The sequence below is a fragment of the Hoplias malabaricus genome, chromosome 11 (genome assembly GCF_029633855.1).
Source record: "Hoplias malabaricus isolate fHopMal1 chromosome 11, fHopMal1.hap1, whole genome shotgun sequence".
NCBI lineage: Eukaryota > Metazoa > Chordata > Actinopteri > Characiformes > Erythrinidae > Hoplias > Hoplias malabaricus.
Genome location: NC_089810.1, coordinates 29,521,663 through 29,539,826, shown reverse-complemented (window position 1 = coordinate 29,539,826; position 18,164 = coordinate 29,521,663). Strand labels below are relative to the sequence as shown.

The 18,164-nt window shown below is 39.4% G+C and overlaps 2 protein-coding genes across 2 annotated transcripts in view; one reads left to right on the top strand and one right to left on the bottom strand.

Annotated features, from left to right (window-relative positions):
- The window catches only part of LOC136710137 (rho guanine nucleotide exchange factor 26-like), a 59,878-nt gene extending 43,473 nt beyond the window's left edge, over positions 1–16,405 (top strand). Inside the window, exons 13-16 of the mRNA XM_066685791.1 lie at positions 1,848–2,057; positions 10,602–10,672; positions 11,401–11,505; positions 14,304–16,405. Coding sequence (XP_066541888.1) covers positions 1,848–2,057; positions 10,602–10,672; positions 11,401–11,505; positions 14,304–14,446 — 529 coding nt within the window. The 3' untranslated portion in view covers positions 14,447–16,405. The remainder of the gene's footprint in view (positions 1–1,847; positions 2,058–10,601; positions 10,673–11,400; positions 11,506–14,303) is intronic.
- The window catches only part of dhx36 (DEAH (Asp-Glu-Ala-His) box polypeptide 36), a 72,930-nt gene continuing 71,148 nt past the window's right edge, over positions 16,383–18,164 (bottom strand). Inside the window, exon 26 of the mRNA XM_066685790.1 lies at positions 16,383–17,825. Within this exon, the coding sequence (XP_066541887.1) occupies positions 17,631–17,825 (195 nt within the window). The 3' untranslated portion in view covers positions 16,383–17,630. The remainder of the gene's footprint in view (positions 17,826–18,164) is intronic.

The following is an 18,164-nucleotide window of genomic DNA, read 5'->3' as shown; positions in this document are numbered from 1 at the left end:
CAACTCTCTCTGAAATTTTTTTGGTCTTCCAGACCTTATCTTGACCTCCACTGTTCCTGTTAACAGCCATTTCTTAATTACATTTTGAACTGAGGAAATGGCAACCTGAAAACGCTTTGCTATCTTCTTATAGCCTTTCCCTGCTTTGTGGGCCTCAGCAATTTTCATTTTTAGAGTGCTAGGCAGTTGCTTGGAAGAACCCATGGCTGCTGTTTTTGGGACAAGGTTAGAGGAGTCTGAGTATTTGTAAAGCTTTAAAATTTGCATCACCTGGCCTTTTCTAACGATGACTGTGAAACAGCCATAACCCTAACAGGCTCATTAAAGTCCGTGACCTTGGTCAAAGTTGGTCATGAGCACTCAAATTTCCTAGGGTTTCCAGACTGTCTTTCCTTGTCCATGCCTTTCCTTTTCAATGTCCTTAACTTTTTGCCTTTTGGAGATAATTTCATCTTCAATTTGCTTAACTGTTCACATTAATGTTAATTTTGATGAAGGTGCCCAATCTTTTGCCTGCCATCGTATATATTGAATAACAAAGAAAGGCTGCAGTCCGTACACTGTCGGAAGCCATGTAATTATGTCTACTGTCTACAAATAAACAACTCAGTTAAATTATGCTGTTTTGTCACTGATAATTGCATTCAAAATTTCTCAAAAATAAAAAACTGGTAATTGGAGGAAAAAAGAGCATTGTTGTTTTTCTATAACCTTTGATGTGTCTGATTAAATACATTTCCCTTTTTGCAATTGGAGAAAAAAAAAACTCATAGGCTTGTGGAAGCAAAAACTGGCACATAATTCCAACATTAGACATTTTCAGTCAGCTCAAATAAATCGTTCATAAAATCATAGTTGCGTAATAATTGTGACAGATGTAATTGCTGGTTATAAGTATAAACATGTCTGGGGTGACTGAGTATATTTTCAGTCACAGACAAACACTATACATTTGACTTAAATTTTGGATTATTTTGTATTTCATTATTTCTAATATTCCCATAATTTATCACCATGACCCTGAAATGGAAAAGCAGAAAAGAAGATGATGATGACATAATTCATTATACATTTATTTTATTATATTTTATATTATATTATTTATTTATTAATTATTTTTTAAACCATATCTCTGCTTTAAATCTCTTCTGGATGCCCACAACTTTCCAAATGGTGTGGATCATGGAGATCTTCAGCGTGTGGTGTGTCTGTATCTGGGTCATAGAGAGAGAGAGAGAGAGAGTGTGTGTGAATGAACTGAAATTCCTGCTCAAAAATGTTGTCTAGGCTTGTGCTTGGTAAATTTCGGGGTTTAACTCTGCACCCAGAGGGAAGTTTACATGCTGCGGGTGTGTTTCTAAATGTGCTTGTGTATATGTCTTGCCTTGACACTCATATGCTCAGGTTAAGAAGCATGTGTATGCACGTGCTTTCTCTCACATGTCCACACAGGCAGCACACACAAACACACACACACTGATAAACTGTCTTCTTGACAGCTGAAATCAGTTCACACCCTGGTGTATAAACAAAAGGATTTTTTCACTTGTCTGTTTTTGTGAATGACCTTTAGTTGGCATAGAACAAATAGGTGGATTTATTCCAGAGTGGCATGATCTTCTAAAAAGCATATAATGATGTGTGACAGTATTAGATCTGTCTTACCTTAAACCCCAATTGCTTCCGCCTGTTGCAATTTTAGGTTGCAGCAGGCAGGTTGCAAAGAAACTCAGAAAAATATTAGATTTTTCAAATGTAATATGTTTGGCTGGGGTTTCAGGATTTTCTCTGTAGATATGTTTATCTCTCTCTCTCTCTCTCTCTCTCTCTCTCTCTCTCTCTCTCAGTGAGGAGAGTTATACAGTGATAGACTATGCTCTGAGGGATCAGATTTGGGTGGGTCCATGTCAGCCAGAGGACGTGAATCTGTCTCCCACCAGGACAACTTCTGGCATGCTGACATCACGGCAGGGTGGAGCCAACTACCTGTTCCGCCTTCAATTCCTCAGCAACTGCACTGGAGATAAAGTTCCTATGGTCCTGGGGGCGGAGCTCCGGTAAGTACCACCTCCAAAATAAGGTCTTAAGTTGTTTAAAGTTTCTTAAGCTCAAATAAATATTATCTCTTTAATAATCATTTACATATCGATTGCTTAGCAGTTTCTGAGTAAAAACCTGCTTTTATATTTTCAGTTTACTAGTTTACTTACATTGAAGATGTGTGTGCGTGTGCGTGCATATATATATATATATATATATATATATATATATATATATATATATATATATATGCACGCACGCACACACACACACACACACACACACACACACACACAGATGAGGCTTAATGCCTTAAAGCCTCCTACTTATTTCTAAGTTTATTGGCTATTTTAGCCACTGCCCATATACAAACAAGATTTTTCTCTGCATATTTTTTTATCCGTCTCCTCACCCTGTTTTTCAATGCTCAGGACCCCTACAGGAGGTATTTTATGGCTGGTTGGTCTTTCTGATCGCTGCAGTGACACTGACATGGTGGTGGTGTGTTAGTGTGTGTTGTGCTGGTACACATGGATCAGATACAGCAGTGCTGCTAGAGTTGTTAAGCATCTCAGTGTCACAGCTGGAATGAGTCCTGATGGAAAAAATGTCCTGTGGGCAGCATCTAGAGACCCTGACTAAAGAATTAGTCTGAGTGGTCACAGTGTTTTTAAAACTCCATCCGCACTGCTGTGTCTGATCAAAACACACTAACACACAACCCCTTTAACCCACTTTTTGTATGAGGCAAAGACCCACCCCCACACAGACACACACACAAATACAGGGTATGCTCCACCAGGCATTGCAGATTTTGGAAGAAACCTGAGACATTGTTTCATTGCATTGCAGACTAAATATTTGGGAACAGATGTCTAGTTAAAAATGCACTTTTTACTTTCTGTTTTTAAGTAAGTTTTATATTTTGCTTCCTACTATTTTGCTTCACTTGTTTTGACACAAATCTGAGGAGAGAGGTAACACGCTAATCTCCAGGAATCTGTGCATATTAACCTTGCATCAGACAGCAGAATTCCTCTGTACTTCTTAACTACGGTTAAATTCTCTTTTAATATGGGCATGATAATATGGAATGTGTCTGTGCATGAGAGTTTGCAGATTCTGTTTGGGAGAGAGTAAACAGAGCTGTGCTTCCTCATACTATGGTACAGTCAATGCTCCATATCAGAGTTCCACTGCCATGGATCAAAAATATTGATAAGAAATATTTATATTGATTAATTGTTATTAATAAAGAAAAACAGATATGTAATACATTCCAAAGAAAGCACAACCTGGAAAGCTCAGAGCACTGTGCTGGATTATTTAAAATATATCGGAGAATGTGTATAGGTGGGCGGCACGGTGGCGCAGAAGGTAGTGTCACAATCACACAGCTCCAGGGACCTGAAGGTTGTGGGTTCGAGTCTTGCTCCAGGTGACTGTCTGTGAGGAGTGTGGTGTGTTCTCCCTGTGTCCGTGTGGGTTTCCACCGGGTGCTCCAATTGCCTCCCTCAGTCCAAAAACACACATTGGTAGGTGGATCGGCGGCCCAAAAGTGTCCATAGGTGTGAGTGAATATGTGAGTTTGTGTCGCCCTATGAAGGACTGGCGCCGCTTCCAGAGGGTTTTACCACCTTGCGCCCAGTGACTCCGGATAGGCTCAGACCCTGAACTGGATAAGCAGTTTCAGACAATGAATGAATGTGCATAAGTTGTATGCAAATGCTGCACACTTTTATAAGCACTTGTGCAGCTGTGGGTTTTATCTGTGCGGGTTCCTGAAATTAACCCCCTCACCAAGTGCTCAGCTATGTTTACAAAAAAAATTAATCGAGGAACTATGACAAAACTGTGATGAAAATCTGGAAATGACCCTTAATTACTGATTAAATTTCTGATGGAAAAAAAAAAATAGTAAGGTAATATAAACTAGAAAGTGCTCGGTCTGTTTACTGTTGTCAGGGCAACAAGAGTGCCTAGGCTGTATACTGGAGTCTGTCGTTCCCTGATTTGGACTGTGCATGTGCAGCAAAGACACTAGCGGTTTTCCTGTGCCGCTGCCTGATTGGACTGCGCAGAACACAATGCTGGTGTACATTTTACTGATAGCTCCAATGTTTTACTAATTTCTTCTTCGAGTATAATTGTAAAGAGACATGACCCTTTTTGGGTGAACGCCATGTGTGTCCCACATCTTTATTCGTCATGTTTTGTTTAAACAGAACTACCCCAACATGGATATCATCAGCTGTAAATAAACACATTTTGCAGGTACCTCAGTTGTTTTAAACTGTGAAGGACAGTGAGCTAACTCCTCGTGTGTTTAAAATTACTCATTGTTAAAGGTAAAGCACTTCTTTGCTGCTATGAGCTATATGCATGAAAGGTCAGCGCAAGCTGCACATGACATACCTTTGTTGCGCATGCGTAGTCCAAATCGGGTTTCTTGGTCAAATAGGGTAACGAGCGTCTAGGAGTCCCTGGTATCAACAGTTGGTCAATGAGTCATAGAGGTGAGAGTCTTAGAATCCACCAAGTCTCAGTTTTCAGCTGACTTTGACCATATTCATTCATTATCTGTAGCCGCTTATCCAGTTCAGGGTCGCGGTGGGTCCAGAGCCTACCTGGAATCATTGGGCGCAAAGCGGGAATACACCCTGGAGGGGGTGCCAGTCCTTCACAGGGCAACACACACACACACACACACACGGACACTTTTGAGTCACCAATCCACTTACCAACCCGGAGGAAACCCACGCGGACTGTCTGAGCGGGAATCGAACCCACAACCTCCAGGTCCTGGGAGCTGTGTGACTGCGACACTACCTGCCGAGCCACTGCGCCACCCACTTTGACCATATTCCTTTCATAATTGTGGATTGGATGTTAAGCTGTTTTTTTGTTTGTTTGTTTTTTATATATTTTAAGCTTGCATTTATGAAGATTTTATATAATAAAATTAAATATAATAATGCCTCTAAAATAATAAATAGTAACAGTAAAATAGTAGAAACTTTATAAAAAAAAAAAAATATATATATATATATATATATAGTAAAACTAATTAAATATATAGTTATATATTTTTAATTATAATATAATTAAAAACAATAATTAAATTACTAAAATAAGACTAAATCTAAATCTGCTGCCAAAATTTACACTGGTCCAAAACTGTAAAGTAGATAAACATAGATAAATTAGTCTTGGACAACTTCTGTTGTTTCATATAAAGAGCAATTATGTTGAAAATGTATTAATAGAAAAGGCTAACAAGGTTTTCCTGCAGTTGAGCAATAAGAGCCTAAATATGTGCTTTGTTGCGAATGTACTGATCATCTGAGCTTTCATACATTTTGATCTGATAAGTATCAGTGAGCATGGTTCAGGTTGCACACGCTGGGAAATCCAGTTCAGTAACTGAGCTCTGTACCTCAGGTTTCAGGGTAAAAAAGCCAAGTATTGTTGATGGGTTTTGAAATGGCAGACAGTTTCTGTTATGAATTGTTTGATATTGTGCATGTAGCCAGATTAACATGATAATTCTTTCTCGCTTACTAAAATAGCCTCCACCATATCATGTTTAAATGCAGTGGGTAGAATTATTAGTAAGATTTAGGCAGGAGGATTATAGGAACAGAATTGGTTGACAATAGTCTGCAGCCAAGAATCTGTCGCAACAATTCACTACGTTTCACATTATTCTCTAATTAGAAAAAAAGAAAATGCTAGTGACATCACATCTAGGGGGGCTACACATGCTCAGAAACCCAGGGGCTTTCCAAGAAATCACACAGCACATTTTCTGGAGCTGAAAGCAGACACACTGGGGCCACCATTTGTGAGACATTTTGATATCTGTTAACAATTTTGATGTCAGTTTTGTTCAGAATCAATGTGACTGAATTTTCACCCCACACTGTATCCTATTGCAATACACACTTAAGCCCTATTCAGATGTGTTAGTTTTATGTGGGGTTATTTTGGTGAAGATAACAGATTTGGCTGTGGCTACTAGATTGACTCGTTGCCATCACACCGTGTGGATCAGACACAGCAGAGATACTTAAGTTTTAGACTGTCACAACTGTTCTAAAAACAGCCCTCCCACCAAAAATCCATCCCTCAATGACCTCATCTTCCAGTCCTTGTGGAACTGAGTGTGGTGCGTTGTTCACCAGCTGAGTTTAGCCTTGTTTTGAAATTCTGTTTCATCACAAAATGCCTCTTCCATCTCCTCTATTCTTGACAAAGCCCGCAAAAATACTTGTTTTCCTGAAATATAACGTGTTTAATTTTACTTTCCTGAAATGGGAGAAATTAATGAAGTTGTCTATTTAGACAAAATTAAAACCACTGAGATACTCCTGTAATTATTACTTTACCCCAAGTCCACAGGTAAAAAACGAATATCCTCTAAATAAGGCTTTACACATATGCACACACACATAAGAACACACAGTGCCATCCACCCACACACATCTCTCACACTCTCACATCCCCTGGAGCTTTGTCAGAGGGTGGGGGGAAATGAGGGCCAATTAATGTGCTTCCTCCATTAACACTCTTCTGTGAGGAGCTTCACAGCAAAGCCTCTAATGCTCAGCTCTCCTGAGGAGGACAGGGCACACTCTGAGAGGACACAATGAAGGAATTTCACACCAGCTTTTATCCAGCAGTGACACACCTGAGACTACACAGATAACACAATGTCCCTTTGTTCTGATACCAACACACACATTAAAACCTTGAGTATCAGCCAATGTCTACCCCTTGTTCTATTAAACATTAAAACCTTCCGCTTTCAGTTGTGGGACGTCACTTGAGAGCATCAAAAAGTAGGACGTCATACTCAAACTGCTCTGAAACTGGAAGGAACACACAATGAGGGAGTGATTTTTCAGGACTTTTTAAAACATCATTGGGTCATATTCCATTCAGGATCGTCTTCTGATACCCACCCTGATTTTTCACTATAGCTATTTTTCATGGTCAATTTCTGAGCATATTTTATTCAGAATATTTAATTTATATGTTAATGAAACAGTTCATGGTCATTCTCCTGGGAGGACAGCACATTGTCATATTTGATATTTTGTTAGACTTGTTTTATTAACAAGTCTATAGCTATCTCAGGAATAAATGTTTAATAGTCTTTTAAAGTAGATGCCTCTCCTATTAATCTCTCTCTCTCTCACACTCACTCATATACACACACACACACACACACACACACACACACACACACACACACTCTTTCCTATTGCTGAGCAGCCCTGTAACTCTTGTTCCTGTCAGATTTCGGCCCCTGAGCTAAAGTGGAGGATGGTGTATCTGAACTAGCTCTGTGTGTGTTTTGCAGTGGAAAACACTTGGCTTATTTGTGACCTGAATAAAGCTGCATCTGACAGATAATGTTCACTGAAATAAAAGACACACCTATAACTAAACTCTCTCTCTCTCTCTCTCTCTCTCTCTCTCTCTCACACACACACACACATCCTTTTCATTCTTTGTATTTTTCTGTCACTCACTTGTCTCTCTATCTTTTTTCTTCTTTTTCTCTTTGTCCTTCCCTCCATCTTGTCCCTTTCATTTTCATTATTTTCTCTCTTGCACTTTTTCTTTCGTTTTTTCTTTTTTTTTTTTCAATCTTCTATTAATCCTGTTGTGTATTAGTGTGGTCTGTTTTGTTGTATATTAGCTGGTGTTTAACCAAAGCCTGAGAACGCTGATACCTTGTGTGTGTGTGTGTGTGTGTACGTGCCTGGTCCAGCTGCTCTTCCCACGCTAACTTGAACACATTCGTTTTTTTTTTTTGTTTTTTTTACTGTTCAAACCCGTGCACATGGTCCAGAGTGGCACTGAGCATTTGCAGAGTAGCCTTGTCTTAGACTCAGACATAGATTTTGTGCCTGTAAAACAGTGGTCACTTTTTGTCTGTAGTCGATTGTGAGTATGTCTATTTAAATTATGTCTTACTATTGGTTTATTTTGCCTAGCACATTGGAGTTTGGAGAACCGTAATCTGGTTTAGCTGTGCACTGCTGTGTGTTTAAATGACAATAAATTTCACTTTGACTTGAATTCTGAACAAATAAAAGATCTACCAGCGTAAGTGTCAGGCTTAAGATACATTAAAAACTAAAGGGGAGCCCTACTGTACTGAGCAGCTATTCCTGCAAAGTCTAGCTTAGGAATTGGACTAAATCTGCATTCTGAAAACTGTGGCCATCAACAGAGAACTAGACACTGACCACAGAGTCACTCTGGTCCCTGGCAGTGCAGTAAAAGCCAGAGTTCGGACCCCCTACTTCCATGCTCTATAAATAGACTCATTTGCATCTTATTAAGCAGCAATTAGTGAATAGATGACTCACAAGCAGCTCATGAATGTTAATTGCTTTCCTGTGTAAGGGCTGTGCAGTTGTCCCCAGCTTTGAAACTGTTCAGATCTCTCTCTCTCTCTCTCTCTCTTACACACACACACACACACACACACACACACAGAAAATCTGAAAAAATGAGTAAGGACTGAGTCACTTCTGTCGGCTTCTGCATTCAGGCTGCATCTGAGCATCTCTCTCTCTCTGTGCGTGCACTACACTAATGCAGTTCAGCTCTGTGGAAAAAAACAAAATGACAAAAACATTGGTGTGTGTGGAGCAGCACAAGAATAGAGGACTGTGACCGTGACCAGATGAAAAGCAAACGATCCGCTGCATTTAAGGGTGATTGAGTCACATCCTGCCTGTCCTGTCGCATGATTTCAGGCCGCAGACGGTCCAGTGTCTGAGACTACTTACCTCCTTTAGCCGTTTCAGAATGTTTTTAATGCAAAATAATACAAACCGTAAGGAAAAGTCAGATTGTTCTCTGGAGTAAAGGAAGTCCAGAACTAATCATACAATAGTGCCAGGCGATATTAGCTTTTATTTAATGCCTTTATAGTTGCACTTGTACTGTAAACATGCTGGGAGTTTTTCTGTCTTTCTTCTTTCTTTTTATCTTTATTTATCACCCATGCACTGCGCATATTTGCTGATGTGTTCAAGTGTCGAAACAGACTGGTGGGATTGACTTTGGTTGATGAATATATATAAATTTGGTACACGCTGCTTGAGTTGTTAGACCGGCCTCTGACATTACGTTCTTCTTTTCCATGTTGCTGATTGGATGGGGTCCAATCACATGACTACGTGCTCCATATTGTGGTTTTTAACGGACAGTACATGAACATAAAGTGGGGGGGGGCATATTAACAGAATACAAATATTGATAGATAAACAGAATTAAAGAAGAACCTAAATAATTGATATAGATAAAATTACATAGAGTAGAAGTTCTGAATGTCGATTTTGATAATCATTTAACATGAGTTCTCAAGTGTTTGGGGAATGTCATCAAATCCTCACTCAAGTGTTCCAAACATGCATTGTGAAGTCTTCCCAGAAAACTCCCTGATAATATCATAATATCCTTCATTATATTAGTTTGGCTCCAAATACGATGGCACTACAGTGTGTCTGGCTGTGGTGGTGTGGTGTGGTGGAGGCTCCGGAGTCACCTGAGAAACAGCTTGATTATTAACTGACCAGCTGAGTATTATTTACTCAGACAAACAAATCCCTCTATCCAGCAAGACCCTCTGCCTCTATTGTGCTGATAGCAGTGGTCAGGGTTTTATCTCCGTGATTCTATTAGTCCCTGACCATCAGCTCTCTTTAATATGAATATGGTCTTGGAAATATGAATGTTGTGTGTCTGTAATGATGCTTTCAAATCCTCCATTAGGACTAGGAAATGGGGTCTTTGTGTGACATCCATGATATCTCTCTCTCTCCCCCCCCCCCCCCATGAGTGTGTGAGAGATAGGGAGAGAATGAGAGAAAATAACAGGGTGTTCTCAGTGAAGCAGGACAGAGACAAAAGCAGAATTGAGTGCAGGTTTTTCTTTTTCTCTGTCTGGGCTCTGATTACACTCTGTAACTCTACCTGCCACTCTTAGCCTGCACAACACACACACACACTCACACAGGAACAGAGAGGCTTGAGAGGAACAGTGTGTGTTGGTCAAATATGAGGGAGTGTCTTTGATTGGTGCTCTGTGTTGCCTCAAGTCTTTTCTGTTGTGTAAATGCAGGGAAACAGTCCAGTTAAAACGTTTTTTGTCCTCTGTGCACATTAGCCTGGTCACTATGTGGTTAGAGAGTATATTTTTTAAAAGAGCAACAACAAATCTTGTCAACTTACATATATTTCACATCCATCAGCCGTGACAAGATGACCTCCCTCTATCCACACACATCTTTTAAGTCCAGCAGTGGCACAGAAGGCTTTTATAACTCGAGCAGCAGCTGCTGTGTCTGATCCACTCTGACCAGCACATCACACACTAACACACCACCATCACATCAGTGTCACTGCAGCGCTGAGAATGATCCATAACCCGTATCATACCTGCTCTGTGGTGGTCCTCTAAAGGTCCTACAGTCTGCTCCTATGAACCTATGAATAACCTTTACTTAATGACTCTCTCTCTCTCTCTCTCTCTCTAGCAATGAGCGTGCCCGCTGGATCAGTGCACTGGGACAAAGTAACAATGAGACGAAAGCTTCTGACAGAACCAGTGAGTCTTGTTGTAAAATGATTCTAACCTACTGTAAAGTGTAAACAGGTAGAATTCCTTATTATTCTTATTTATTTTTACACCCATTGCTCTGAAATTCTAAAAGGTAAAATTCATTCAATGTCAATGGAGGAAGTTGACAAAATATAAAACTCTTAGAGAAACAGCACCCTCTTCTGGTCATTGTTGGATTTGCTATCTCACTGTATCAGTCCATAGGTGAAATTACACTGTGTAAAGTTAATTACAGACTCCATATTTTCCTGAGCTCCTAGGCATAGGACGTATGGCTATATACATGACTGGTGAAGTGAATATTACCCCTCATTATTACAAAGGCATCTGTGGAGGGATGGGACATGTTAGGCAGGAGGTGATCAGTCAGTTGAAAAGTTGAGTCAGAGTGTGGTTAGTGCCTAGCAAAAGTGGTCCAGTCAGCTGGCTCCCGGGTCATGGGAACCCAAAACTTGCTGATGCATGAGGAAGTGACTGGTCGGCTTACACATGCAGCCCCATACTTAGCAGCTACGATGTACGGTGTGTTCAAACAACGTTCTATCAGAGCTTTAACGTTTCAGCTTGGTGTACTACAGTAGCTCTTTTGTGGCCCTTGCTCCATCACTCAGGTGCCATTGTAATAAGACAATTCTTGGTATTCATTTCACCCCATTTAAAGTTTAACAGTGCTCTGCTCTTTTTGTTTTTCCGTGTGTGTGTGTGTGTGTCAGACGTCATGCAGGTGGAGGTGATCCGTACGTACACAGCCAAGCAGCCAGACGAGCTCTCGCTGCAGGTGGCTGATGTTGTGTTGGTCTCTCAGACAGTGGACGATGGTCAGTATTCTCCAATGATTTATTCCTTTTCCTCTTGAAAGAAAATGTTAATGCTTCACCCAAATGCTAAATGTTTTCAATGTTGTTATTATTATGAAAATTAAGTGTTGTGCAATAGCTGAATAAAAAAAATATAATGCCGGGAATAATGAAAAAACCCCTTATGCTAATGTCCAGCACTAACACTCCTCATTAGCTTCATTAGTAGATGCAGTATCTTTGGGTGAAGTGTTAGACACTTTCACTTTTTATTTATCCCTCTATCCTACCTCTCATACCAAATATTTCTTTTTTTAATTACTATTTATTAGGAGCACAAAATAGTTGTGGATAGCGTTTAAATTTAACACATCGATTACAGAATAATAATCATTGTTTCACTTAACCAGTTAAATATATTTTTAGGGACTACATATATTTTAAAAGGAATATATTTTAACAGAAAAGTTTTGTTTTAATCCAAATTAATGTACTGGTTTTTTTTTTTGTTTGTTTGTTTGTTTTTTAGATGTTTGTGTTAGTGATGGGCAGTTTGTTTTGTGTTTAAGGGGGACATAACCTGGCTGAAATAGTACACACAACACACTACTTACAGATGAGAAAAATATATACACACAATGCACAATGAGTTTAATTATACCACAGTTCCTGACACTGCATTGTGATTGGCTGAGAGATGTTCCAGGAGTGCCAATATTGCACGACTGACCAGAGCCCTTCTGGTATTACTCTGCAAAATACACACTATCTAGCAGCAACACCATCACTTACAAGACAGAGTTGGGGTGCATAAACATTTTCAACCAACGTGGAACCAGTTCGGTTTCCATAAGCACGTAATTTTGATCCATGTTCTGATTTGTAAACAAAAGGAAATTGCAAACAACTGATTAAACCACTGGTTTTACACACATTACAACAGCTAAAGTTAAGTTCATTTTAATGTGGTTTGGTTTAAGGTGTATTTTAAGATGTGGGATAGAGTCTTGCTCAGTGTCTCATTACTATGTTATAGTGTGTTCATAGTCCAGCACATGCTGCAGACTGGAATATGGATTGGTAATAGGATCATCTATTATCTGATGAGTGAATGATGTCAATATCAGAATCTGTACCAATTTAATATCGGCTCAAACCCAGCTAGTGTGTATTAGGTGTATTATCAGTTGTGGAACTTGTGTACAAACTCATACAGTCACACGTCTGAGGGCACTATTCAGTGCTTTGCATCAGTGACACTGGGTCCTTATTTTAAACTGATTCTGAATTGTCCCAAAATAATCACACCATTCCGTTAAAAGCTAAATCGCACTAAGGAATCTGAATCAAATGAAATAAATTCCAGAGATTTAGGTTGAGGTTTACAACCCTAATCTCTACCCTTCTATTCTGTCTGTCTGAGCCTCTTACATTTTTTTCCATCCGCCATTTTATTCCCTCCATCCAGCAGCTAATCCACTATTAACTATGGCACTTTTCCTTCAGGGCATTTCCTCCTCATCAACCATGGCACTTCGATCAGTGCAGAGCTCAACAGACCCCTCCACTCAGTTCAGTGCTTTCTACCCGAGCTTCTCTGAGACAAACCCAGAGACTTAAGAGTGAATTGATTTTTCTGCTGTTAAATAAATGATTCTATAAATATCACTAGTTGTTTTCTGATGCAAGTGTCTGGCCCAAAGGTCTTTTTTTTATGCCTTCGGACTGATGGTCAGACACCGGTCCCCTGTGATTGACACTGGTTGGCCAGCTTTCAAGTTGAAAGGGCACAGTGCCCAGAATAAGCCTTCAAAAGCCCACTGAATCCTTAAATACACATTAAATATACAGCAGACACTTGAAAGCAGAATCCTCTGGGTTTCATTCCACCCCCCTCTCTTTTCCAGAATGCTCTGCAGTGAAAAGGTCCTTTTATAAGCATTTCTTACAAAAAGGAGAAACAGAGAATAGAATAGAATCTCTTGGCGTTATGATATCTTCATAGCAGCTGCTTTTCTCTTATACATTTGTACCACATTCTAGAAGAAACAGTAAGAGTCAAGCTATTTTTGAATAGTGCCTGTCTCTCACGAAGGAACATGTGTATTTTGGTGATAAATGGATAGTGACTAGATTTTGTGACTGTAACTGGGAAGTTCAGTGTTGATTTCCCTTTCTTCCAGATCAGAGTTCAGTGTTATCTGAATTTTAAAGCAGAAGTAGGAGACAGTCCTTTTCTGATTTTCATTAAACGTCATAAAAAAGTAGCCTTGAAAAAGTAGCCTGACTCTGACTAGCATTATTTGTACTGAAGGGTTGTGACTATTGATGCAGCAGAGCATCCCAACAACCTCAGGTCAGATTCACAAACCTGTCTTTCGAAAGGAATATTTAAATATTTTTAATAATCATTTTCAAAAATTTTCCTAAGACATTTTTTGGTGTATATATTTCTTTTAAAAATTGTACAAACAATTTGTATTCTTTAAGTGCTTTTAAACTTCAGTCAAATGAATTGTTTTTCCCCTAAAACTCTCCTTTCCATCTTAAGACATGCTGCTTCTGAACGTAAGCAAACCACAGAGAACAGCATTTTCCCAGATTTGTATACGTTCCTTTTTATTATTATTTTTTACTTTTGGGAGAATTGCATTTAATAACATTCTTATGAACTTCTTAGAATTTATTTTAAGATCCTTTAAGTTTATTTTTCTTACGAAAAGAATTTGTAAATCTGGCCCTGTTTGGAAAACACTGTGTGTGTAGAAGTGTAAATATAAAAGCCCAGGTATAACACTGTTTTGATTCTGCTCTTTCAGGTTGGTACGAGGGGATGCGTCTGAGAGACGGTGAGAGGGGCTGGTTCCTGTCTGACTGTGCTCAGCCAATCACGTGCCCGGCCACCATCGAAAAGAACATGCAGAGGATGGACCGCCTTCAGGGTGTTGAGACCAATGTCTGAACTCCGCTCCTTCAGGGGGAACACATCCCAGCTCTCAAGGCAGTGAGGAACCTGGAGAGCATTGTTGGAAAGAAACCACTAATGCAGTTCCTGCAGGAACAGTCCGTGCTAGCATTTTCAGAAGCTGCTCACAGATCATCTTTGAAAATTGTTCCTGCAACTTTTGATTGACTGACAGATCAGTTCTCCAGAATCCTACTTTCTTTAACAGACAAGGAGCACAGGAGGAACCAGGTTTGATGCGACTACATCATGTCCAAAAAGCTCCAAATCCTTCCTAAAAGCTGCAGCAAATAAGGTTATAAGTCCCAATAAAGGAAGCTATTTAAGTATTTCAAATTAAAAGACCCCTAGATAGTATTTTACCTTAAATGTACAGCATCAAAATAATTGTTATGCTTCACTGACCTGTAATAGAGAGAATAGAGCCTCTCTCTTTGCTAAACCTAGTCTTAGCACTGCACTATGTAACTTGGTTTTCCCTCCCCCTTGATTTAAGTACAGTATTTCAAAAATAAATGACACTTGGTAATTTTGTATTTTTTCCCTCCTGGTCTCCCCTGTAATTCAGTTTTACAGCACTGTCTTAAAATCAAGGGTGAGGGATGTAGCGAAAGTTTCCTACCATCCTCCAAAAGTCACATAGTCCAGTTTCTGCAGTGCTGAGCCCAGAGTAGCAGTGACAGAGGCTCTATCGTTGCTATTAAGGATCAGTGAAACATCACAATAATGTTGAAGCTGTAATTTTAAGTTACAACTGTTCCTTTAAGTGTCTTTAATTAGGACGAGTAGGATTCGAGAGGTGCTTTGTGCAAAACTAGAGAAAGATGGATAGATGTAGCTCTGTGAAAACAGACTTATTTCTATCAGATCTGAGATCTCTGCCCACTCGGTGTTGGCAGTGGGGTCTGGTAGTTCTTCACATGCGCTGGCCAAATCGATCAGTGTCTCATTTGCCTTTAAAATTGCCTGGAGCGTAAAGCCCAGTGGAGCCGTGCAGCTGTTTAAATCCTCACGCAACTCGCTGCCATCAGTGACACACAGCCGGTTACATAACGAGCCCTCTGAGAGCCAAATTAAAATATTAAAAAAGCTAAATATATTTTTATAGTCTTTGCTGTAAAAATAGTGCGCTGATCCGTCTCATGCCTGTATCCCTTCTCCTCACTGGTTGAGCTTTATACATTTTTTATTGCTTTTATATACATATCCTGATCTGTACATGAGGCTCATAACTGATATTTTGATGTGTGATAAAAGAAAAGTCGGGGCTCTGGTAAGGTTTGTAGCTTAAAAGACAAAGGCTTCGATGAAAGCCTTAACCAACGGCAATTTGCATAAATTGTCAGCACCTCCACGAGCCGAGCGTGGAATAGAATGACTCTTACCTAACGGCTTTCATCAGTTTGTAACGATCAAGGGCTGCATTCTCTCCTTCTTTTATATAGAACTGGAAGAATCCACATGTCTGGAAAAAGGAGGATTTTAAAGCCTTGCCATCTCCGACTCTTTTCTCTCAAAAGTGACACCGGAGCAGGCGTAATTTCCTCTCCACTCTTACCTCAGTACAACACGGTGAATATGAGTTCAAATCCAGCTTCAGAAACGAACTGATTTTAAAATGAAAAAACATGGAAACCAGGACACTCTTCATTCCTGCGTTGAAAAGGGTCTCAGGGAGAACGCCTGTGAATGACTGTAAATACCATGTAAATATGTCTTAGCTAACTGTTATACATTAGACCTCTATTTTGTGTGCATATAGATATGTATTGTCTTCACATTGCTGCATTTTTACTGTCTGTATTCCACCGCTGTGTAAATAGCCCTCATGCATCAGTATATTTTTAAAAGTAATTCTCTTATTAAAAAAAAAAAAAAAAACATTGTACCATTTATATCCTCGAGTGTGTTTATTATTGTGAGGGTGCTGTATAAATGCAGCAACATAAAGGCAACTTTTATATTTTCATGGCAAAAAACATCCGTACAAATGCAAACCCAAAAACCAAAACAAAATAACTGACTGTTAATAAGAACATTAGAACACAACTCTAATTTCAACAATGATTTACACAACGTGTCAACGTCGAGACACCCCACACAATCAGTGACTTCACCTATAGGTGCACAAAGAAGGTTTAAATAGTTTGTGTGTAAAATGTATAACTGTAATTCAAAATATTCTCCTGCTAATTTGTCATATTATGGCAACTGTTGAAACCACTGGCTTAGTATTTAAAATAACAATTGTCATTTATAAATAAAGTAGTTTGAAAATGACAAGCGCAAACAATTTACTTGTCACTGCATTCACTATAAGTTCCATCAAGAAAAAAGTGCATTGCTTTGTTAAAGATTTTGATGTTCATTGTCATAAATGTAGCGTTTTTTTAAATAAAATGACAATTGTCATTTTTAACACAACAGTAAAAAAAAAAAAAAAAAACAATTAAAGAAAAGGAGAACGGTTGAATTTTGAATTTCAATATGTTACATAGAAACACTTTAAACCCACTTGTACACCTAATACTTTAACCCATTTTGGGCACACATCTGCACATGAGCTTTTTTTCACCATGTTCAGGGCCGAGCACCAGTGCATTGTAAAGCCCTGTATCACTGGACTGTGAAGAAGTAGAACAGTTTTCTATGGAAAGATGGAACATAAGGTTGAGCTCCACTAACGTGGCTGTATGCATCACAGAAATGTAGGATAAGCAGGTGTCCCCAAATTTTTTGCCATACAGTATAGCTTAAATAGACCAGTTAACACCTCACCGTTTTACCCAGTGTGCGTAAATTGTACAATACTACTTACCATCACTGTCTGCACATTCTTATCTTAAATTTAAAGGTGCAATAAGGAGCATTCCTACAGCTCGCATATGAGAGACGACTAGTATTTACTTCTGGGGGATTGACATGCATCAAAGCTGGTGTGTCCCTGCTCAGCTGGGAGCATCCATTATTGCATGCACTTTTGCATGTGCTTTTGGGCACAAGTATCTGCTGTGGTATTGGTCGAGTTGTGTCACTTGTTTACCAAAAAAAAAAGTGTATATATATATATATATATATATATATATATATATCCACCCATTGCACCTTTAATGCAGATTTACCCTGGCTGTGTATCAGTCCTGATACTGAAGTCTATCTGTCGGGCTCTGTTGAGGTCAGGTCAGTCATCCCAGTTTTGGGGAATTTTTCTGGTGGTCTCCCTGGACTGAGAACTCCCAGCGCTCTCCTGTGTTGTGATGAGGTCGATGATTGCAGAAATCACAGCACAGTCTTTGGAGCTGTGGTCACTCCAGTCCACAGGGCGCGGCTGCTTAATTTTCTCCTCCAGCAGCACGTCCAGCTCCTTTTTGAGATTCTGACAGAGGGAATGGGAATGAAATGAGGAAGAATCGTTACAGGATGAATTCAGAAAACCAAACCTTCAGCTCCGGAAAGGTTCTCAAAGAAGCCCACAGAGAGTTCAAAAGAAAGAGACTATAAAATAAAGCCCTGACCTCCAGTAAAGGCAACAATGCCATACGAATATCAGCATGGAGAGAAATACAGGAGCAGTGGAAGTGCAGACAAACGAGGCCTTTTATTTTGTTTGTCTGAAGCCAACCGTAACTATTATTCAGAGGTTTTTATTTATTTATCGTAATGTGTTTTTGGCACTTTTCTAGACAGCCAAGAACACTTTACATTCAATCAATAC